This window comes from Copidosoma floridanum, unplaced genomic scaffold (genome assembly GCF_036245765.1).
Source record: "Copidosoma floridanum isolate Cflo_tuat_1 unplaced genomic scaffold, Cflo_Japanese_pri ptg000019l, whole genome shotgun sequence".
Classification (NCBI taxonomy): Eukaryota; Metazoa; Arthropoda; class Insecta; order Hymenoptera; family Encyrtidae; genus Copidosoma; species Copidosoma floridanum.
Genome location: NW_028321896.1, coordinates 16517746 through 16536454, shown reverse-complemented (window position 1 = coordinate 16536454; position 18709 = coordinate 16517746). Strand labels below are relative to the sequence as shown.

At 39.8% G+C, this 18709-nt stretch overlaps 1 protein-coding gene across 1 annotated transcript; it reads right to left on the bottom strand.

The window, feature by feature from the left end:
- Window positions 1-372: 372 nt before the first annotated feature.
- LOC106636670 (uncharacterized) lies at window positions 373-16173 on the bottom strand. The gene is made up of 19 exons (XM_089592550.1): window positions 16069-16173; window positions 11283-11378; window positions 10225-11068; window positions 9422-9714; window positions 7865-7960; window positions 7561-7740; window positions 7264-7479; window positions 6891-7147; window positions 6431-6620; window positions 6134-6350; window positions 4475-4569; window positions 4337-4360; window positions 4024-4068; window positions 3712-3779; window positions 3469-3629; window positions 2621-2747; window positions 2434-2541; window positions 2193-2345; window positions 373-1062 (listed from the first exon to the last, which is right to left on the bottom strand). The coding sequence occupies exons 3-19, from the start codon at window positions 10736-10738 to the stop codon at window positions 1002-1004; spliced, it is 2805 nt and encodes a 934-aa protein (XP_089448676.1). The 5' UTR covers window positions 10739-11068; window positions 11283-11378; window positions 16069-16173; the 3' UTR covers window positions 373-1001.
- Window positions 16174-18709: the final 2536 nt, after the last annotated feature.

Sequence of the window (18709 nt, the reverse complement as noted above, 5' to 3'; positions counted from 1 at the left end):
CGTCCCTTTAATTTTTATTGAAAACTCACGCAAATGTTGAATTTTTTTATTTTTCATGTAAGTAAAAAGAATATTATATGAATATATACTCATTAATTTTTTATTTATGCAAAAAACACAATTTTTCTTTATTACAAAAACTACAGATTTGTATGCGACATATCGTTTTATCGAATATATATGTACATAATATATTCGCGTGAAAAAGTTTTTTATCAATATCGTCCCGAGAGTATTGCAATGATGATGTGTTATTAAAATAAAAGCTGTGACACGTGATTCGTTATAAATATAAAAAATTAAGAAGATATTATCTTTGTGCGTCGCATAGTGCGTTTGCTTTGGTTATTTTCATATATATATATATATATGTATATATATAAACTTTTTTTTTCTTATACATAAACAATTAATTGCACATTTGTCTAAAAGTGGTCGTTCAGTCCATATAACACTTACAAAAAATTTTTTCAATAATTCTAAAAGAAAATAAAACATTTAGTAGTATTTTTAAATAAAACAAATGATGCGTAAGATAAAATGCTGAAAAATTTTTATGATTGCTTTTTTGGAGGACCAGAGTTGGAAGATTGACAGATAAAAATATTGCGATAACACTACACGCATGTGGTCACTCGATAAATCATCAAACACACGTATCGCGTATATCGTAGTAAGGACTAGAAAAGCCTTGCTCTCTGAACGAATAATTACAAATTATAATGTAATGATTTCATGAATTGCATCTATAGTTAATAAATAAACAATGTTAATCGTAAAGATATATGTATAGATAACAACAACCGTCTTCGACCAAAATTTCGCAGCGTTAACAGCAGGTACTCGGTCGCTTTCAAACTTTTCGTCTGGTCGAACCTCAAAACTTGAAATAATATGACACACATTGTTACATCATATACACGTACGTATGCGGTGATTGAAAAACGCATATGGAATTCGACGAAGTTATTAACTGCGTCTATGCGTTGATTGGTTCCGCACTAGCAGATCCGCACAGGAGGCTTCCTCTTTAGTTCGGGAGTTGGAGTTTTCACGAATGTCCTGCGAATCAACGAGTTGGCATTTGAATGTTGAAAAGAAACAGAGTACAGTAGAGGATGTGAAAATAATGATGACCCAATTTTTACGTATGTTATCTCTTTCGATTTATTTTTTCGCGTTAACTTCTATTTTGGAAGGTAATCACGACGAATGGATTTTTCGTCCATTATCGACAGTGTCAATTTTTTGTTGGACATTTCTCAAACGTATGCGTAAACACAACTAATATTCACATCCCCTTGAAATTTAAATTGTTGGTGTATAAATATTTTGTTAGTTGATGAAACTTTGTTAAAATTAGTTGTCATGAATTTTATTTCAATAATGCATCTTCTACTTGAACGTAGAAATCTAAAAGCAAGAGATTATTCACGTGCTAATTATTCTATAAAGATCTCGGACTTTCATTTTACATTTTATGCTAAAATTTTTTTTTTTTAATTCATTTAAATTGCAGCTTTTTTTCTATAATGAAGTGTATTGCAAGTAAAATGAGACTCCGAAATGGTTATTTAAAGATAAATGTATTATTATAATTGTAGCCTTAAACATATTTATTGATTAAAATTATTATTATTTTAACCAATAACCAAATAAACCTCTAAAAGTCAATGGTGGCTGAAAAGTGACACTACCAGAAATATTTTCAATAATCAGTTAATTATGCAGATATCGTTAGGTATTAGTTTTAAAATAATAAAAATTACATTGAAGAAAGTGGTGAAGTAAAAAAGCTTTACATGCAGGGATCATGCGGGATGAGAGAAATAATGTTGATGAAAAGATGCCAAGCAAGTTGTCAAAATAAATTTCTTAATGCCAGCTTACCTATCCTACTCGTTCAGAACAGGAAGTAGGGACCTTTGCGGTCAAAAAAAATTGCATTAAGATATGTTTTTATTTTAATCGTGTTTAAAATATCTTCATCTTATCTTTTTTTTTTCAAACAACTTGATACTTAATAGAATACACAATAAACAAAAAGTAAAAATACATATTGTACTCGAAGAAAAAATTATAAAAAAAAAAAAAAAAAAAAAAAAAAACAAATACACAATTACTACAGAAAGATATTTTATGGAATAATTTTACAGAAAAACAAACACTCAAGGGTCGGTGGTTTCACTTACAATTCTATGCTCTGTATGGTGGTGGTCGGGCACATTGACTCAACCTTTACGTGACAGTGTTTATGGCACTTCATTAGACAGTCTCGACATTCATAGCCTTGTTTGCCCAATCTTCGCGCCAGTGTTCTTTTGCACACGTCGCACGTGGTACCTCTGTGTAAAGTGGAAAATCGTATTTATGTGAATAATATCGTGAAAAAATTTCGACTTGAATGTCATTCTCCAGAGAAAATTTATTTACCCCGAAATGTGCTTCGCAATGAATGTGTGGTCGTTGTAAATGTGAAGTTTTGTACCTTTTTTCTTCCATTTACTCTTTTGCGCCAAAGACAACGGAACAAGATAATGTCTGAAAAAAATACGGCGTTTTCGTGGATGAAAATTTTAATCAGTGGTAAAATCAAACAATTAGTAAAGGATCTTCTTACTTTCTGATGCCGTTTTCCAAAGTTTCCAGGACCAATGTCGACGCTTCATTGACGTATGTTTTTGATGATAACCCACTGACGACTGAAACTTCACTAATACTCGATCTCCTCGAGTGCTCATCTCGGCCTTTAAAATAAACGAGTCTTGTACATGAACAGTGGAGGAACGGAATAAAAGAAAAAATCGGGTTTTCTACTCTTTTTTTTCCCTTACTATATTTCTCTTGAAAATTCGCTATGTAGGGACGTGTACAATTTATTTTATCACTTTGCAGTAAGTTAAAATTAAAAGAAGTTGCATAAAAATTTCTTGGGTGCAAATTTAGTTAGTTACAAAACATGGACACATATATTTGAAAATTGAGTAGAAATTAAACAAAAAATACAATTAATCGATATCAATCGAAACTATATTTTTAAATAAACTAACGATCGATCAACATTAAAGTGTGAATGAAAGCACTATCGGTAAAAAAGTTGAAGTATTCATAAAAAATTTGATTAGTATTCACATGAATACAATGTAACTAGTGTAGTAATTAATCATTAAAAATTAAAATGCAGCAATGCTGTGTAACACCATAAATTATGTTACCTATTGCATTTAATGAATTTTATCACTGGTTGATATGATTATTGTGAACAATTTTTCGGATAAGTATCGCGTACCATGTTTTAAATCGCCAACATTAATATACAAATGGATATACATATAAACCATTCGAGAGTCAACAATAATCCACAAATTAATCAAGCATCAAATAGAAATTCAACGAATTTATCTGAGAATTGCTACGCTACCAACTGGGGTCGATAAGAAAAATTGCTGCAAATTCAAAGGCACTTACCGTCTCTAGCCCTATCAGCTGAAATTGACCTCGAATGTGCGTCTTCGTGATTTGGGTCACCGTCTGGTCCGACTGAGCTGCTCCGCGTTTTCGAGCGCCCCAGTCTTTTTTTGATTGTCCCAAAAAAGTCTCTGCGTTTTTTCCTGGTCCTTCCCCTATCCACTGCAATAATTATTGGTATTTTATTTATCGTCGACGGCTAGATTTCAATGTATAATATTAAATTTTATCATTGAAAACATTTTCTTACCATCCGAGTTTGAAGAATTGGCTGTACTGTCATGCCCAAGCGTTGACCTTAAATCTTTGTCCTCGAGCTGAAACAGAATTTCAGTACAGTTTAACAGATAAATAAAAAATGTGATTTCTACTTTATTTCTTTTTTTTTTTCTTGTCTAATAAAATATATACAGTATCTTGACAAAAAAAAACAATAAAAATAATAAATAAATAAATGAAAAAAAATCATAACTAATAAACCAACAAATATTTTGCTGAACGAAATAGTGGGTAAGCGTTTTACTAGCTGCACGCGTTTTTTAAATTTGTATTTACCTCGGAAGACATTTCTTGCCATCCTCCATTCGCGTTCATGGTTACCTGTTAGATTAATAAAAATAAAGAAAAAAACACACAAAAACACTCAAGACATCGATCCGCGCTCGACGTAGCATTTTCACCCCCACCAGAAGTATTCGCATTCAAGTTCGACAAAGTCGTCGGATAAAAAGGAAAAAAAAAAAACTTGCATAATACAAGTTTGAATAAAAAATAATTTTCAAAAAATTAATTTTTGACAATTAGAGATCAAACGTATTATATTTTGGTTTTTGGCCAAACAAAAAAAAAAAAAAAACAACACACTCACCCTAACGATTTGACGCTCGGCCGGCTAAAAGGGGGCAAAAACCATGCGCTGTGATTAGCATTTTTGGAACTTCAAAAACAAATTTCACACACGCGTGTGAAGCTCTGTATTATGTAAATTGCAAGAAAATACTCTCACCCTCTGTTGACTGTGAACGATCAGTGTGCCCTTGTTACCATTTGTCTGGCCACTTCTGTACGGTGAATCCATCGATGTGCCGTTTGTTAAGAAATCTATAAAATAATCGGTATTAGCACGTTGGCAAAGAAAATTGTTTGAAAAAAAAAAAAGGAAAGAAAGTTTTTATCGCTTGAAAAGTCATAATTTGTGTTTCAAGTAAGCAAAGTTCTCGGGAAAAATTAAATTCAAAATCAGAACGTCTACATCTCAGCTAAAAACACGTGCAAATTCTCAAACACTGCAATTCTCAGCGTCAAATTCCAAGTTAGCCGTGCACTAAACTACTTTGCCCTCTTGGGACCGATTCTAATGGGCTTCACATCACGCGAGGAGTAAAATCTCTAATAAACTCTTAACAAACTTTGCAAACATACTTCTTTAATAGCTTAAAAGGTCGTTTACCCATTTTTGGCACGTTTCCTAATTACATCCGTGACGAATTTTTGGCAACAAAATAGCTCGATTCGTCACTCTTCTGGCTTTTAATTTAAATCTCAATTTTTCTCCAATTACGCTCGGGTAATTGCAACCCAGGGCACAAATGATGATTTCAAGTTGTACACGATGAATGAGCGCGAACTAATGAACGTCGCAATGAAAATGGTTCGTGTATACAAATTTTATCAGAGTTTTGATTTTAGAAAATCTTTTTGGAGATCTACATGTACCAAACTGTAAGACCAAAAAACGCAAACTCACACACAATTGTCAATCGCTTGTCTCTACCTCGAATGTTCTACAAAGCGAAGAAAAATCAGGTAAAAGGGGCCATTCACTGTATCCAAAACCCACTGAGATGAAATCAGTTTTGCGGAAAGACTTTCTAAAATGAAAAAAAAAAAAAAATGTTTGATCTCAGCCAATTTTTTTGGTTTCTCTCGCGTGATCCTTGGAAAATGCATGATATCGGAAGAAAAAAAAAAACTTTTTTTAAAAATCAGTTTCAAATGGTCGTGTATTCAATGTGTATAGTCGACAAAATGATTTTCACACGTACGAACACAGACAGATATATAAAAAAACGATTGGCTCAAACATTGGGTATAGTCGTTTTGCATTTTTCCTCGTATTTTATTCAAAACGCATCCACAGTTCACTTACATTTGTCAAATCACGTGAAACCCACTTGATTTACATATACACTTACGCTTGACACCACTGCAACGTCCGAAAATACAATTTAATTTACACAAATATAAATACATACATATGCACATGTATTATATAGGTTTCCAGAAAAAACAAAGTGAATAGCCCCTGGGGAGGGGGGCACGATACGACGATATCTTTCTTCTCTTCTGGCATAAACCACAAAACTGTAACCATCTACTAGTAAAATCCACATAGGGACCAAAGGGTGGGGGTGGAAAGGAGTAAACAATCAGTCAAGGCAGTAATGCACTTTGAAGGCAGGCTGGTGGTTGTAGAAAAATTAATATGGTGATTGGTACAGTGGACAAGATAAACAATTTACACTCGAGTTCGCTTCGATGGAAAAAAAAAAAAAAAAAAAAAAAAAAAAAAAAAAAAAGGATCGATCCATCGACCATCCAGCAAGAGTTCAAGGCGTACACGCGGGGGTTTGATCGCTCACTAGACGATATAATCGATAATTACCGGCTCCCGGCTCGTTCGCAGAGTCGTACAAAATAAGTGTGCTGTTACCGTTGTTGCCGTAACTCGGGCTATTGGGATTGCCCGGCTGTTGTTGCACCAGCCCGCTCGTCGACGGATTGTAGCCGCGAATCGGCGAGCTCGGCGGCTTTATCGTCTCCTTGACCTTGTACGGCTTGTTGCCGATTTGCGGCACCTCCGCACCTTCGATAAACAAAAACTGCCGACAAACGGGCCATCAGTCACCACCGGTGTCATCTCAGGCTGCAAAATATCAATGGACAAGCTCGTGTGTCTTACTTCGACGGTGAGGGTTCCGGTGACCTCGTCCTCCTCGTAAGGCCTCGATTGAAGGGGTATGATCTGCCGCTGGCTCGGGTTCGCCAGGAGCTCCTCGACCCCCACGATCCCCAGGCCCAGGAACCTGTCGCTCTTGTTGACTCTGTCGTAAACCTCGAGCAGCACCTCCGTCGTGTTGTGACTGATGTCGCTGGAAATCCGACACAAAATTCAACACCTACGCCTATGTTTCAGTTTAAATGTACCATACCGATGTGCAGGTACATTGGGAGAAAAACACCATGACGATAAAAATTACCGGTGGCATATTGGTAAATTTGATCTCTAAGGACTATTTGTACTTTTGGCAACGTGACATTTCTATCATTTTGGCCCAGTAATTTTCATCACCCTTCCATTTCTCTAAATAAGGCGTCAAAAACCAACACCTTGGACCATCTATATAAACAAGCAAACGTACAAGAGGAACGCCTCGTCCCAGACGGGGCTCTTGGTCTCCTTCTTCATGGCGGTCTGGTGCCTCTGTGGTGGCTCGTCCACCTCTACGGTGCAGTAAGGCTCCCTGCACTCCTTGTCACCCGCCAGATCGGCCGCCCTCACTACCTTGACGAGCAATCTCCTCTCCCCCGGCGCGTACTGCTGTATCGTCGAGGCCGAGGATTGCAACTGTCCGTGGCGTTGTTGCGGCTGCAACCGATCGATCGCCGAGCCCGAACCCTACCGATCACACATATAGTTTTCCCTCAATACGGTACATTGGCTATACGAACGGGCGTGAGATCACGCAGTAAAATAGTGCACATCGTGCAAGTATATCGAATCAGTGGGGAAACACCAACCATGGGGTCGTATTGTCCAGGCATGGAGTACCCGCCGGTCGGGTTCATCGACTCGCGCCACAGCCGGGGACAGTTGACGTAGTTGGACAGGTTGAGGTGCAGGCTCGTGCTCCGTATCGCCCCGATCACGATTTCCGTGAGCAGGTCCTGCATCTGGCTCTCGTCCAGGTCCTTTTTTATGGCGCCGACCTGGGCCAGCGATACCTTTATCTGCAAATGGAAGATTTTTTTTTTTTTTTTTCATATGTATTTCAATTTTTTCGTCCCATCATTAAACGGGACGGCACTCACTTCCGGCCATCCGTCGCACTTGAGGTCGACGAGGAGCTTCTCCGTTATGCAGAAGATGTTGAGCCGGGCGCGAAACCGGTTGACATTGACTCGGTAGTGGCTCGCTTCGATCTTTTCTCCCTGTTGGCGGAAGGACTTTAGCTGCAGCGCCGGCGTCGCCTCGCAGTCGCACGTTATCGTCTTCGATACAAATCACGCACAAATAATATCAGCACCCGTTTCGTTACTCGTATACATATATACGTATATATGTTGTGTTATACATCAGGTAAAAATCGGTAGGTGGAGATCAAGCGGCACTTACCACGTCGTCCTTTGAGTTGCACTCGCAAAATATGTTGGACAGCACCGGGGGATGCGTCTCTGGGAGGACGCGGACAAACTCGATGCCGATGCCGTGCTGAAGAAAAAAAAAACAACAACAACCAATTCGTCATTTGTCATTGCATTTTTTATTGATCGTAAGGTGAGCTTTTGTGCGTGTATAGAAACGTATAAATCTCTTGTCGTGTTTAATGATGAACGATTTTGCAACGATTGGGATTGTAAAGCGTACTTCGAAGGAAGCAGTTTGCAAAAATGTTTGTACTTACTTCCGCATCGAGCTCAAAAGAAAACGGACGACAAAAAGAGAGAGAGAGAGAGAGGAAATTGTACATCATGCACATACGGGATATATATATAACTCAGCGATTGCCGGGCACGATTGCGTGGGCGTGAATGATATACAGGTATGATATGTGTATTTATGTGCATCTATAAAAGGTGTGTGTGTATATATATATACACAAGCGCATGTAAATTTACAGCAGAGAGAGGAAGGGAGCAGTGGAGTTGGAGGCATCAGCGCGCGGGTAATAGCTATTTCGGGCGGAAAAGTTAAGGGGTGACGTCAGCGTTAAACGGCGTCTATAATACACATCTACTATATATAGGCGATATATTACATACACGTACAACTTGTGTATATATATGCACAGCACGTGTGTGGCTGGTATACGTATATGTATGTATTATTATGCCGCAACGTAACTCCTCGATGCCGATGACGAAACGTCTCGAGACAGTGCGATGCAACACAATGTATGTATATACAAGCGCACAGTGTAATCTTACGTATATATTGTGTTTAACGATTTTTTCTTTTCCCGTCGATGACGCGCTCGATGACGATTATTTGGAGATTACATCTAAAGAGTTTGGGTGTACGGTATATATGCGTATCTCTCGTTTGAATGGTGTGTATGTGTGTGCGCGCGAGAGGGTGGCTATTTTTGAGCGAAGAAACAACAAATAAAATCGGCGTCGGGTACAACGCTTCTCTCGAGTAGGGACGCACGTTGTCATTGTTATTCCCGAATTTCGATTGAGCTGTTCGATCGTAGCAAGTACGAGGACATCGATCGAAAAGGGGAAAAAAGAAAAAAAAAAAAAAAAACTTTTAAAGTCACGAGCACGAAATCATTAGTCATTCGTGTAATTTGACAAGCGAGTTGACAACTCATTGTAGCGTCCAAGGGGTACCCGAGAGCTATACTGCCGTAACAGATACGTATGTACAGATAGGTACGATCAATTGATTTATCGTTAAGCTCGTTAGTGAATGATACCGATTTTCATCCACCAATATAATTCATTCCAAGAACGTAAGTATGTATGATATTTCATCGCGATAGATAAATCTCAATTATACGTATACGCATAGGTATACATCAAAATATCGCGATCGACGCTTCCAAGTGCAACACCTGTTGCTATAAACCTTGAACATGCTATGTGTATACACTCTGTTTCTTGACAATTGATGGCACCATCAGGACAAGCGTACTGACACACACAATAAAGTCGAAATGATCCTCACCTCGTTGACGCTGGAGGCGACAAAGTCGTTGAGCGAGTTGATCCATACCGCGAGTATCTCGTCCAGTACGACGAGATCCGTGTGCAGCCACAGTATCATGTCATTGGTCCAGCGCACGGCATCGGTGTCGGGACCCGTGGCCGCGGGCAGATGCAGGGAGCGCGAGCTCCGCCCCGGACTGACCAGCGGTCCCGAATTTTTTCGCGTCACTCGCTTGCGCAACGGCGGCGTTGGCGGCACGTAACTCGACCCACCACCACCACCACCAAAGGACGTCGAGGTCGTCAATCCACCTGTGGACACGCCACCATCCGGTCAAACACACTATATACAGTCTCCGATCGGTATCGCGCTAATGGCAATCGGATAACATAAAAGGTAAACGGAAGCGATTTGTAATCGTCCCGATACGTGCCGGTGACACACAAGGGCGGTTCATACATGAATCCATACCTATATATGCCCGTTGCAAAGTTGGCAGCTCGACAGGAGCGCGCAACTCGTGGTCGGATCGAAACACACGCGCCCGCGGATCGGATAACAATATCACGGGGTGTGTATCGGCCAAAATTTTTGAGTGAGTATTTTCTGGCGTCGCCACGCCATTTCCCCGACAGTCGGATTCTTGGCGTCAACACTCCCCGTTGCGTCCACGAGACATTTACTATCGGGTGCGTATTAAACAAGAAGTACCAAATCGAGGTACGCGCGCTTTATATATACACCTCATCACTTTGATGTAACGGGCGCAATAAGATGAAGTAGAAAAAAAGATAAGAAAACCTATGAAAAAATAAAATAACGAAAGAGGGGCGTACCAGTGGCGACGTGGCTCCTGGAGGCGTTGACGGACCTAGACCTGGCGACGGCAGCCGCGACCCCGGTAGCCGACGATCCAGCCCCAACCAGAGCCACGCTCTCCCCGATCGCGTGCAATCCAGCCGCTGTGGTGTGGCTCGCGTCCGCCTTGGCCACCGGTGCCGCGGCTACGTTGGCTCGATGATGCAGTCCAGCCGGGGCACCACCACCACCAGCTGCCGATCCCGTGCCACTGCTTGCCCCGCTAGGCGTACCCCCAACCGCACCCGTCGCCTTTGATCGCTGCAGGTGCACCCGGTTGTAGATGAACTTGCCGACGCAGAGGATGACCAGCCCGAGGAGCATCCAGCCAAAGACGAGCATCGACAGGGTGTCCATTGTCCCGCCGGCGGACGAGTCGAAACTGCATATAAGATCGTCCACCCGCTCGGCCAAGTCGGCCATATTGGCCCATCCTCCGGTCAGCCAGCTCCAATTGCCAGATGCCGCCGTGGGCATTCTTCGCCGGCTATTTTCACCCGCTCTCACCGCCGCTGCCGCTGCCGCCTACCCTATTTTTGGCCCGGAGCGCGTATATACGTGCCTATACGCTCTCTGCCCTGGGAGTTGTGTGTCTGTATATCCTCGTTCGCTGCTCCACGTGGCCGTAGCGTCGCCGGTTGTTCGACAAGTGACTGTATACTGCTTGTCGGTTGTGACGGTTCGGCTCTATGTGCTCGCCGTTGGCCCCTCGGTCGTTACCTCCGATATGCTCGTTAAAATACCTCGGCTCGTGCGCGGCGCTTCAAAGGAATTTTATCGCCCATCGCTTTTCGCTTTTATCCTTATCTGAAACATTAATGCGCCGTTGTGGAGTATTATAGCGTCACCAACTTTTTTTAGACGTACGCTCCGTGCACGGTCTTCTTGTTCGGATCGCCGTTACGGCTCGATTTTGCGCGTGCATCGGCGAGAACACACGTGTTTTGTCGATTACTCGGGCTGGGAGGGAGGGGGTTGTTTTTTCTCTCTTTGTTATTCCTTCAATGAACGCGGACCTTACCTATTGTTGTTTTGGTTTTTTCCTACGGCCCGGTGTCATTCTGCGGATCTTGGGTGTATTGTTGGTTCTCGGCATTATTTGTTCCATGCGGTGTCGCTGAAAAGAAAAAAAAAAAAAAAGAATCAACGCGTTAATCGATTATTAAATGTGCTTTTTTGCACAAGTGACACTTTCTGGGTCCACAAGTGTTAGGATGTATATAAAATGTCACCTGCAACGTGCAATATATGCACCAGGTCTGATGACTCACGACGCGCACGTACGGGCAAAGGCCGATTACACGCGTATTACGATGGTTTACGACGAGGCCATCAACTTTATCTCCATAGGCGTATCGTGTTTTTAATTGTCAAGAGTGAGACGAACTTTAAAACATAAGGTCCCAATACAAGAAGCGTCGCGTTCACAAGTGACAAACATGTCGGCAAGTGGTTTACTCACGGACTTGTTATTTATTTATTTATTTTTTTTTTTTATCTAGGTATATATGTCACTGGAAATGAATGTCATGAACTCGTAATACGAAAGTACAGTTGTGGCGAAACGCGTGACCGCGGCTTATCGTGGTACACAGCCTTATCACCGGCTAAACAATATTTCACCCAACGCAAGCTACGGTAATAATCCAAGGCGTCCATCGACTGTCGGTCAACGCCAAAAATAACATTTTTGAAGTTTACGATCGTCGAAGAAAAAAAAAAAAAAAAAAATCGGTTATCAATAAAAGTCAAGTCAGCATCAAAATCCTCAGCTATACACGTAAATGTATTGTGTACCAAGTGGATGGCTAAGCACTTCGAGGATAAATCCGGTCCAATTGGAAGTGCGGCCTTGAGGCCAGGCCGAAATTCTCTCGAGGCACGTGCGCACGCGGTACACAGAGATTTGGGCTCGGTTGGTCCACTGCGCTCATGTAATCACGTGCTCGATCGATCGCCACCTCGTACGCATAAATTGCGCGTTGTTTATTTATTTTATTCACAAATAAATTGTACATTTATACTATATGAGTGAAAAATCAGCTCCCCTTGCCAATGTGTGCCCAGAACAGGAGAGAGAGAGAGAGGGTTGGTCGGCGGTTATTACACCACTGTACGTCGAATCGAGAGAATATATTGCACGTCGTCGTCGCGAGGGCTTCTTTAGGATAATCAAATTAACATTCACTACTTACGCTAATCTGCTTTTTGCATTTTGCTCCCTGAAATCATTGACAATGTGTGTTGTTCCGATGACCGCGGGAGGAAAATTTTTCGAGAATAAATTACACGTCTCTCAAATGTCATTACGTGTTTGGCTTTACGTTTATTAACGCGATGAGCTTTTATTTAATTATGTATCCTCTGGTTAACATTATTTTTATTTTTTTTTTTTTCTCCTGGTTAGGATTTTATTTTTGTGACGCAGTATCAATTCGACACACGAGATATAATTAATCGTACGAGCCTACGTGTGATTTGGTGCTGTACTCACGACTGAACCTTGAATGATTCCTCACGACACTATTGGTTAATCCGTTCGATCATTGTTTTTATTATAACTACCGAACGTGCCGATGGTCAACTCGATTAACGCCGCGCCAGTCGTACTAGGCGGGTACGTGCCTATATTATGATACGCTTGGCATGCGTAAGCTGTCGGAATTAGTTTATATATCTCGCGATAACGTTTTTGGGAACATTTTCTCTTCTTTCCCTCGTTAAATATGACATACTTTGTTAATGACTGGCGATAAGTTTAAATGGATTTCTCGAAAATTATAACCGTATCTTCCGTCAGTTATTTCTTTAGAAAAATAAAAAAAAAATAAAAAAATTGATTGATAAATTTATGCAAAGTAGGTTTTTGGCTCGCATAGCAACGTCGGACACTATAGAATGAAAAGTATTATTGCGTACGCAGTGGTATGAATTATTCATGGATGTATTTGATTTTTTTCGATGTTTCAATGCCGCACAATATAATACAATATTTTGCGAATCGTATATGACGTGCACCTATGCGTGGGTGTGTGAATGCAAATGCGAATGAATCCTCGTTCTTCGTGTTAATTAAACTGCTTCGCTCTTTTTGACAATTTAAATACGTATAAATATTTTTTATATAAAAAAAAAAAAAAATTATTTGCGCCATTACGAACGATTGTTGCCACGTTGCCTCGTGCAAATATTATGTATAACTTGCGTGTCTGTTAAAAGTAATAGCGAAAAAAATAGTTTTGGCTCGTAACATTTTTCATTTGCCAAAAAAAAGCCAGAAAATGATTATACGTACACGCGATGGATATACCTGCGGTAACAACCCGCGCAAGCATTGCATATAGGACAGAGAGAAAGAGGCAAAGAACGTGACTGCTCACAACATAAATAATACGCATCACGCGATAATTTCTCTCTCGCGAAAGACTAAAGCGATGAGACAACGCGACGCGCCGATAAGACGCCGGGAAGTTGTTTCGCCGTATAACTTACACGAGCAAACGAGAAAATAAATAAACCTTTATAGGATAACAGAACAACGCTATGACGCGTGATTGTTTTTTTTTTTCCTCCTTCTTCTCTCGCTTCTGCAGCGAAATTTATATAGTACACACGCGTAAGGTCGGATTTCGCGGCGCGCCTCTATTTTTTTTTAAAACCTCTTCCTCCGCCCGCTCCTACTTACATCCGCAGTTTTATAAATGAAAGATCACCCGGAGATGTGAATAATTAATGATGCGGCTGTTTCGAGGATTGCGCAACGAGCTTCACGTAAGTTTTAGATGCGCATTGTAATTTGGCCCGTTAAAAACTCATAATACTGCCGATGACTTGATAATTTATTACTCGGTCATCGTTTTATGTATATACATGGTGATGTAAAATTTTTTTTTATAGCCACTCTATATATGCGTTCGTTTGTACAGCGTTGAGTCATTGAATTTGCACGGCAAATATTAATGTTGGTACCGGCATCGTGTTTGCGAATGACTAACATTGACAACAGAGTTGTGTTGACGAATCAAGTGACACAAGAAAAAAATATTTATGATTGTTATTACTGATTTTAACAAAAGGCCGTGATAATAAGGAGTATGAAAATGTATGGTCCAGAGAAAAATATTTTCCTCGCTCGTGCGGCGTGTAGTCCCTTTTCTTTCGTTGACGCGGATATTCATTTATTTTCCCCCTCGTTTTCCCCTACTCCGTTGGCTTCCCGACTCCCCTACTCACGGTTTTTCCGCCAATTACCCATCGATTTTTCTCAAAATAGTCCCCACTATAGTTGTGTGCTAAGGCAATATACGGTGAAAATTCAGAGCAACATGTTCATACTATCCATTGTACGTGTTTTCGCCTCTTTTTTTTTCGATACATAGAAAACCAATTGGAGTATCGAAAAACAAAAAAATAAAACCCATGGCGTAAATTATTGATCGGTTAACTGTAAAATTAAAATTCACCGTAAATGTGTGCGCAGCAAGGAAGTAAAAGGCCAAGCCCCAACATCTCTACATTTACATAGTTCGCACAGTAGGAGCAAAAAAAAAAAAAAAAAAAAAACGATCAAATAGACATCAGCCGGCACACCTCTCTCTCTCTCACTTTATTGCGTGCACCCTCGATACGAACACGTATACCATACAATACGGTATTTATCGTGGAGAAACGTAAACGTATAGCATAATATTACAGGATACCGACATAACTTTATGCAAACGTATAAAAAAAAATATATACACGCATGCATACAGACAGCTGATGGGCTGAATTGACCCTCTCTCTCTCTCTTTATCCATCTCCTCCTCCCCCGCGTTGCACTTATACGTGTAGGTGTACGCGAAGCTCCTTTTCCAACTTTTTTTTTTTCCTCCCTCTGCGGTAACGTCAGAGAAAAAAAAAATAATCGACGTGCCGAGTTAGGAATATGTACGTCCAGGATGTCCAAGGATATAAAAAAGTTATTACGCGAGGTCCTTTTGTAAGTGAACTGCAGAGGGTCGCTGTTTATAAAACAACAGCTACACTTTACAAGTATATTATATTGCTCATAGCCGCCAAACAAAATATTATACGGTTCTTATTTATTAATTGTTTTTATATAATTGTCTCATCTCCAAACGTATACAAAGTTAAACGGAGGAGTGTTTAAGAAGGTGGTGCGGGACGTGCGTTGTAAAAGGCTATCGATTGACCCGAAAGCCTACACGTTACAGATGCCGACGCCGATGATGAATGTACATATTTTATATACACATGTATCCTTTTGCCGTATACCGATCCATTTTATTTTCTCTTATATACGCATATATATTGATTCAGACCCGAATCCACGTATAGATTTTTTTCGTAAGCCGCTCTGTCGCGTGCGTGCGGCTATACATATATAAATGTTTGCTTACGAGAGTTACAAAGCGAGCGTCGTCTGCGGATAGACGCACCGTGTTTAACCTATAAACTTCATTATGGAACAAACGCTTTGCACTAACATATACACCTCTGCTGTGTATAATTGGGGAATTTTTTTTTCTTGCCATTTGACACCATCACGACATGTTGGAGCCGATGCGAGTGATAATTAGTGTACTTGGCAGTAACAATGAAACTCTACAACTATACTCCTTATATAAATATACTACTGCACTCCTTATTTTGACAGCTGCACAACACACGACACACACGCCAGAGTCTCGTATTGGCTGATGTACCACATAAGCGCCCAATATTTATCAAAGTACAACATTGAAGATGATCATGATAATAATGGAAGTAGAAAAAATAATGAAAAATACTTATACAAAACGAACCTTCAGGGAAAAATCTAATCACAGCCTTACATCACATTGATACAAATATACGTGCACTGGCACACTCAGCCGCTAAATAAAATGTATAGAAAAAACAACAACAAACTAAAAGGTGTTTTAAGCAGCGGGGGTGTGTGGGCGCGCTTACTCGCGGCTCTGCCGTACCATACTGATACCGAAGAAGTAGATGATACGATGAGGAGGTGCGCGCGTTGGTATATCTCTTTATTCCTTATCCCTTTCTCTCTTGCGCTACTTCTTCCCTCTCGCGTATGGGCGCAACCGTATATTTATATATAGTCTTGACTCCGGTGACTGCACGCGCCAACAAAGATTTTTTTTTTTTTAAAGCCCGCAACAGCCTCACGGTGCTTTGCATCATCTACATGGTATTCCCCTTGGTTTATTGTAGTTGTTTTGACTTTTTACGGGTGGTGCGAGGGAAATATTTTTCATTCATCGGATAACTTGGTTTGTTTCTGATGATGTTAAAAGTGAGCTACAGTAAAATTCAATCAATGTGTCGTTTCAATCATGCGTGAATCAAAATTAATCTGTATTAAAAAAAAAAAAAAAAAACTCGAGCCTGTATATATACGTGTACTTAATTCTCACCCCCAACTGGTGGGCGTACACAAACACACGTTTCACATCGAGGGGAGGAAATCGAAAAAGGATGTGTGCACACACGTGCGCATACGTGCCTATATTCCTACCTATATACATACAAAAATGTGAGACCGACAGAAAAAAATGAATGAGGTGTGGGTGTACACATAACATATTGTATTGTTGAAAGTCGTGGCGCATTGCTCGACTTTCATTGCCCGGAGGGGATAAGTACATCAGGCGGATATTAAAAAACAAGGCTTTGCTTTTTGGTCTTCTCGTTCCTCCCTCGAGGCGCTTTTGGGGCTTTTTTAGGAGATACTTACTCTCTTCTCTCACGTCTCTTGTGTGTCGAGGAGAAACTGGAGCAGCACGAGCCAATAACTTTTCATAAACAATAACATTTCTCTACTGTGTTTTCGAGAGATCGATTTTACCTTCATTAACATTCCCGCATATATGTAGTACATTTTTTGATGAATAAAAAAAAAAAGATGAGGAAATGAACGGAATTTATTCATAAAGTTTGGTACTTAAAATTGTTTCAAGATACGTCAAGTCTAAACTATAGTCAATAAATTTCGTTGAAAACTACTGACCAAGTTTGAAAAACTACTTAAAATTAAAATGTATTTTTCAACAAATGACTAATTTATGACGAATAGGGCGCTTCGGCACGTGAGACAAATTTAATTTATTTGTCAACGCAGTAAACGGTAAATAACGTTTTGCACGAAAAATGAAAGAAAATGTATTACTTTGAAACCTGCAAAATTTCACGAATATAGTATGAAATTTTTTTCATTTCAGCTGCTGGGAATATTCTCCTCTTGATACTAGGGCACCGAAAACCGGATATATACCTACCTATACGTACCACGGACGAGAGAAAAAAATGCTTAGATCGCACGTTTATTGCCACCCGAGATCAAGCCGACATGTATCACTTTCACGTTCTAGGTAAGTGACACAATTTTTAAATCCATACAGTTGATACAAGCAAAATAAATAAATTTTCAAAGTACAATTTTTGTATTGACTGTGCCTTTACGCGTACCACTCGTTATTCGATATTTTTGTAGCTAGTTTTCACAGCGAAACAGAAAAATTTTACGATCAAACTTATTAAATATGAAATTAAGAAAGCAATAAAAAAAATGGAAACTCTTCGGCCAGGAAAAGTAAAAAATTTTTTGTTTTTGTTTGATTATCACCCATTAAAGTTAAACAATTCAAGTGTATTGATTGAATCTCAAGAAAGTAGCCCTACAATTATTTGTTTTCACTCGTTTACAACTCATAGTTGTAGGGGCCTTAAGTAAAGTAATTGCGTGGAACGAAAATGCGAGTATCAAGTTAGTTGCTGGTTAATACCAGAGGTACCTGCATACGAACGTGTAAATTTTTTTAGAAATTTTAATTCTTTGGAAATAAAGCTAACGTTATTTGATATTTAATTTGGACATGTTTGTGTATACGTGGAAAATCAATGAAAATATTTTATTCAAACATTATATTTAATAGAAGCAGTTAAAAAACGTGTATTTTTTATTGAAAGAAAAAAATCTTTTTTCTTACTTTGGGCGTATTTCTTGACCTTACAACGTTCGAGCATCAGACCAGGACAGTCACAAAAACCCTTGTGTTGCCCTAGTAAACGTATACCACTAGTTACCAAAAATATTTTTTCCTACTTCAGGCGTTTTCGAGGGTCGGATGTGCCCTTGGTAAGAAAAACAGTGTTCGGCAGACAAGTGCCATCCACCCGGGGCTACCTTATGGTCAGCAAAATAGCCCCAGAAGCGATGGCACTTTTGTGACGAAAACTACCATTTATTGAAACTTTTATACGCTTATCGTTTCTGATTACACATGTAGTTTGTCAATGTAGCGCAAGAAATATTTATGATCAAAAACAAATGTGATGACTCATATAAAGCTCAGGGTTTAATGATCCATTGTTATAGTACAAGAAAAGACGCTGCAACTTATATACCGCAGTGGTGCTTGTACCGTCCATTACACAAAAAAA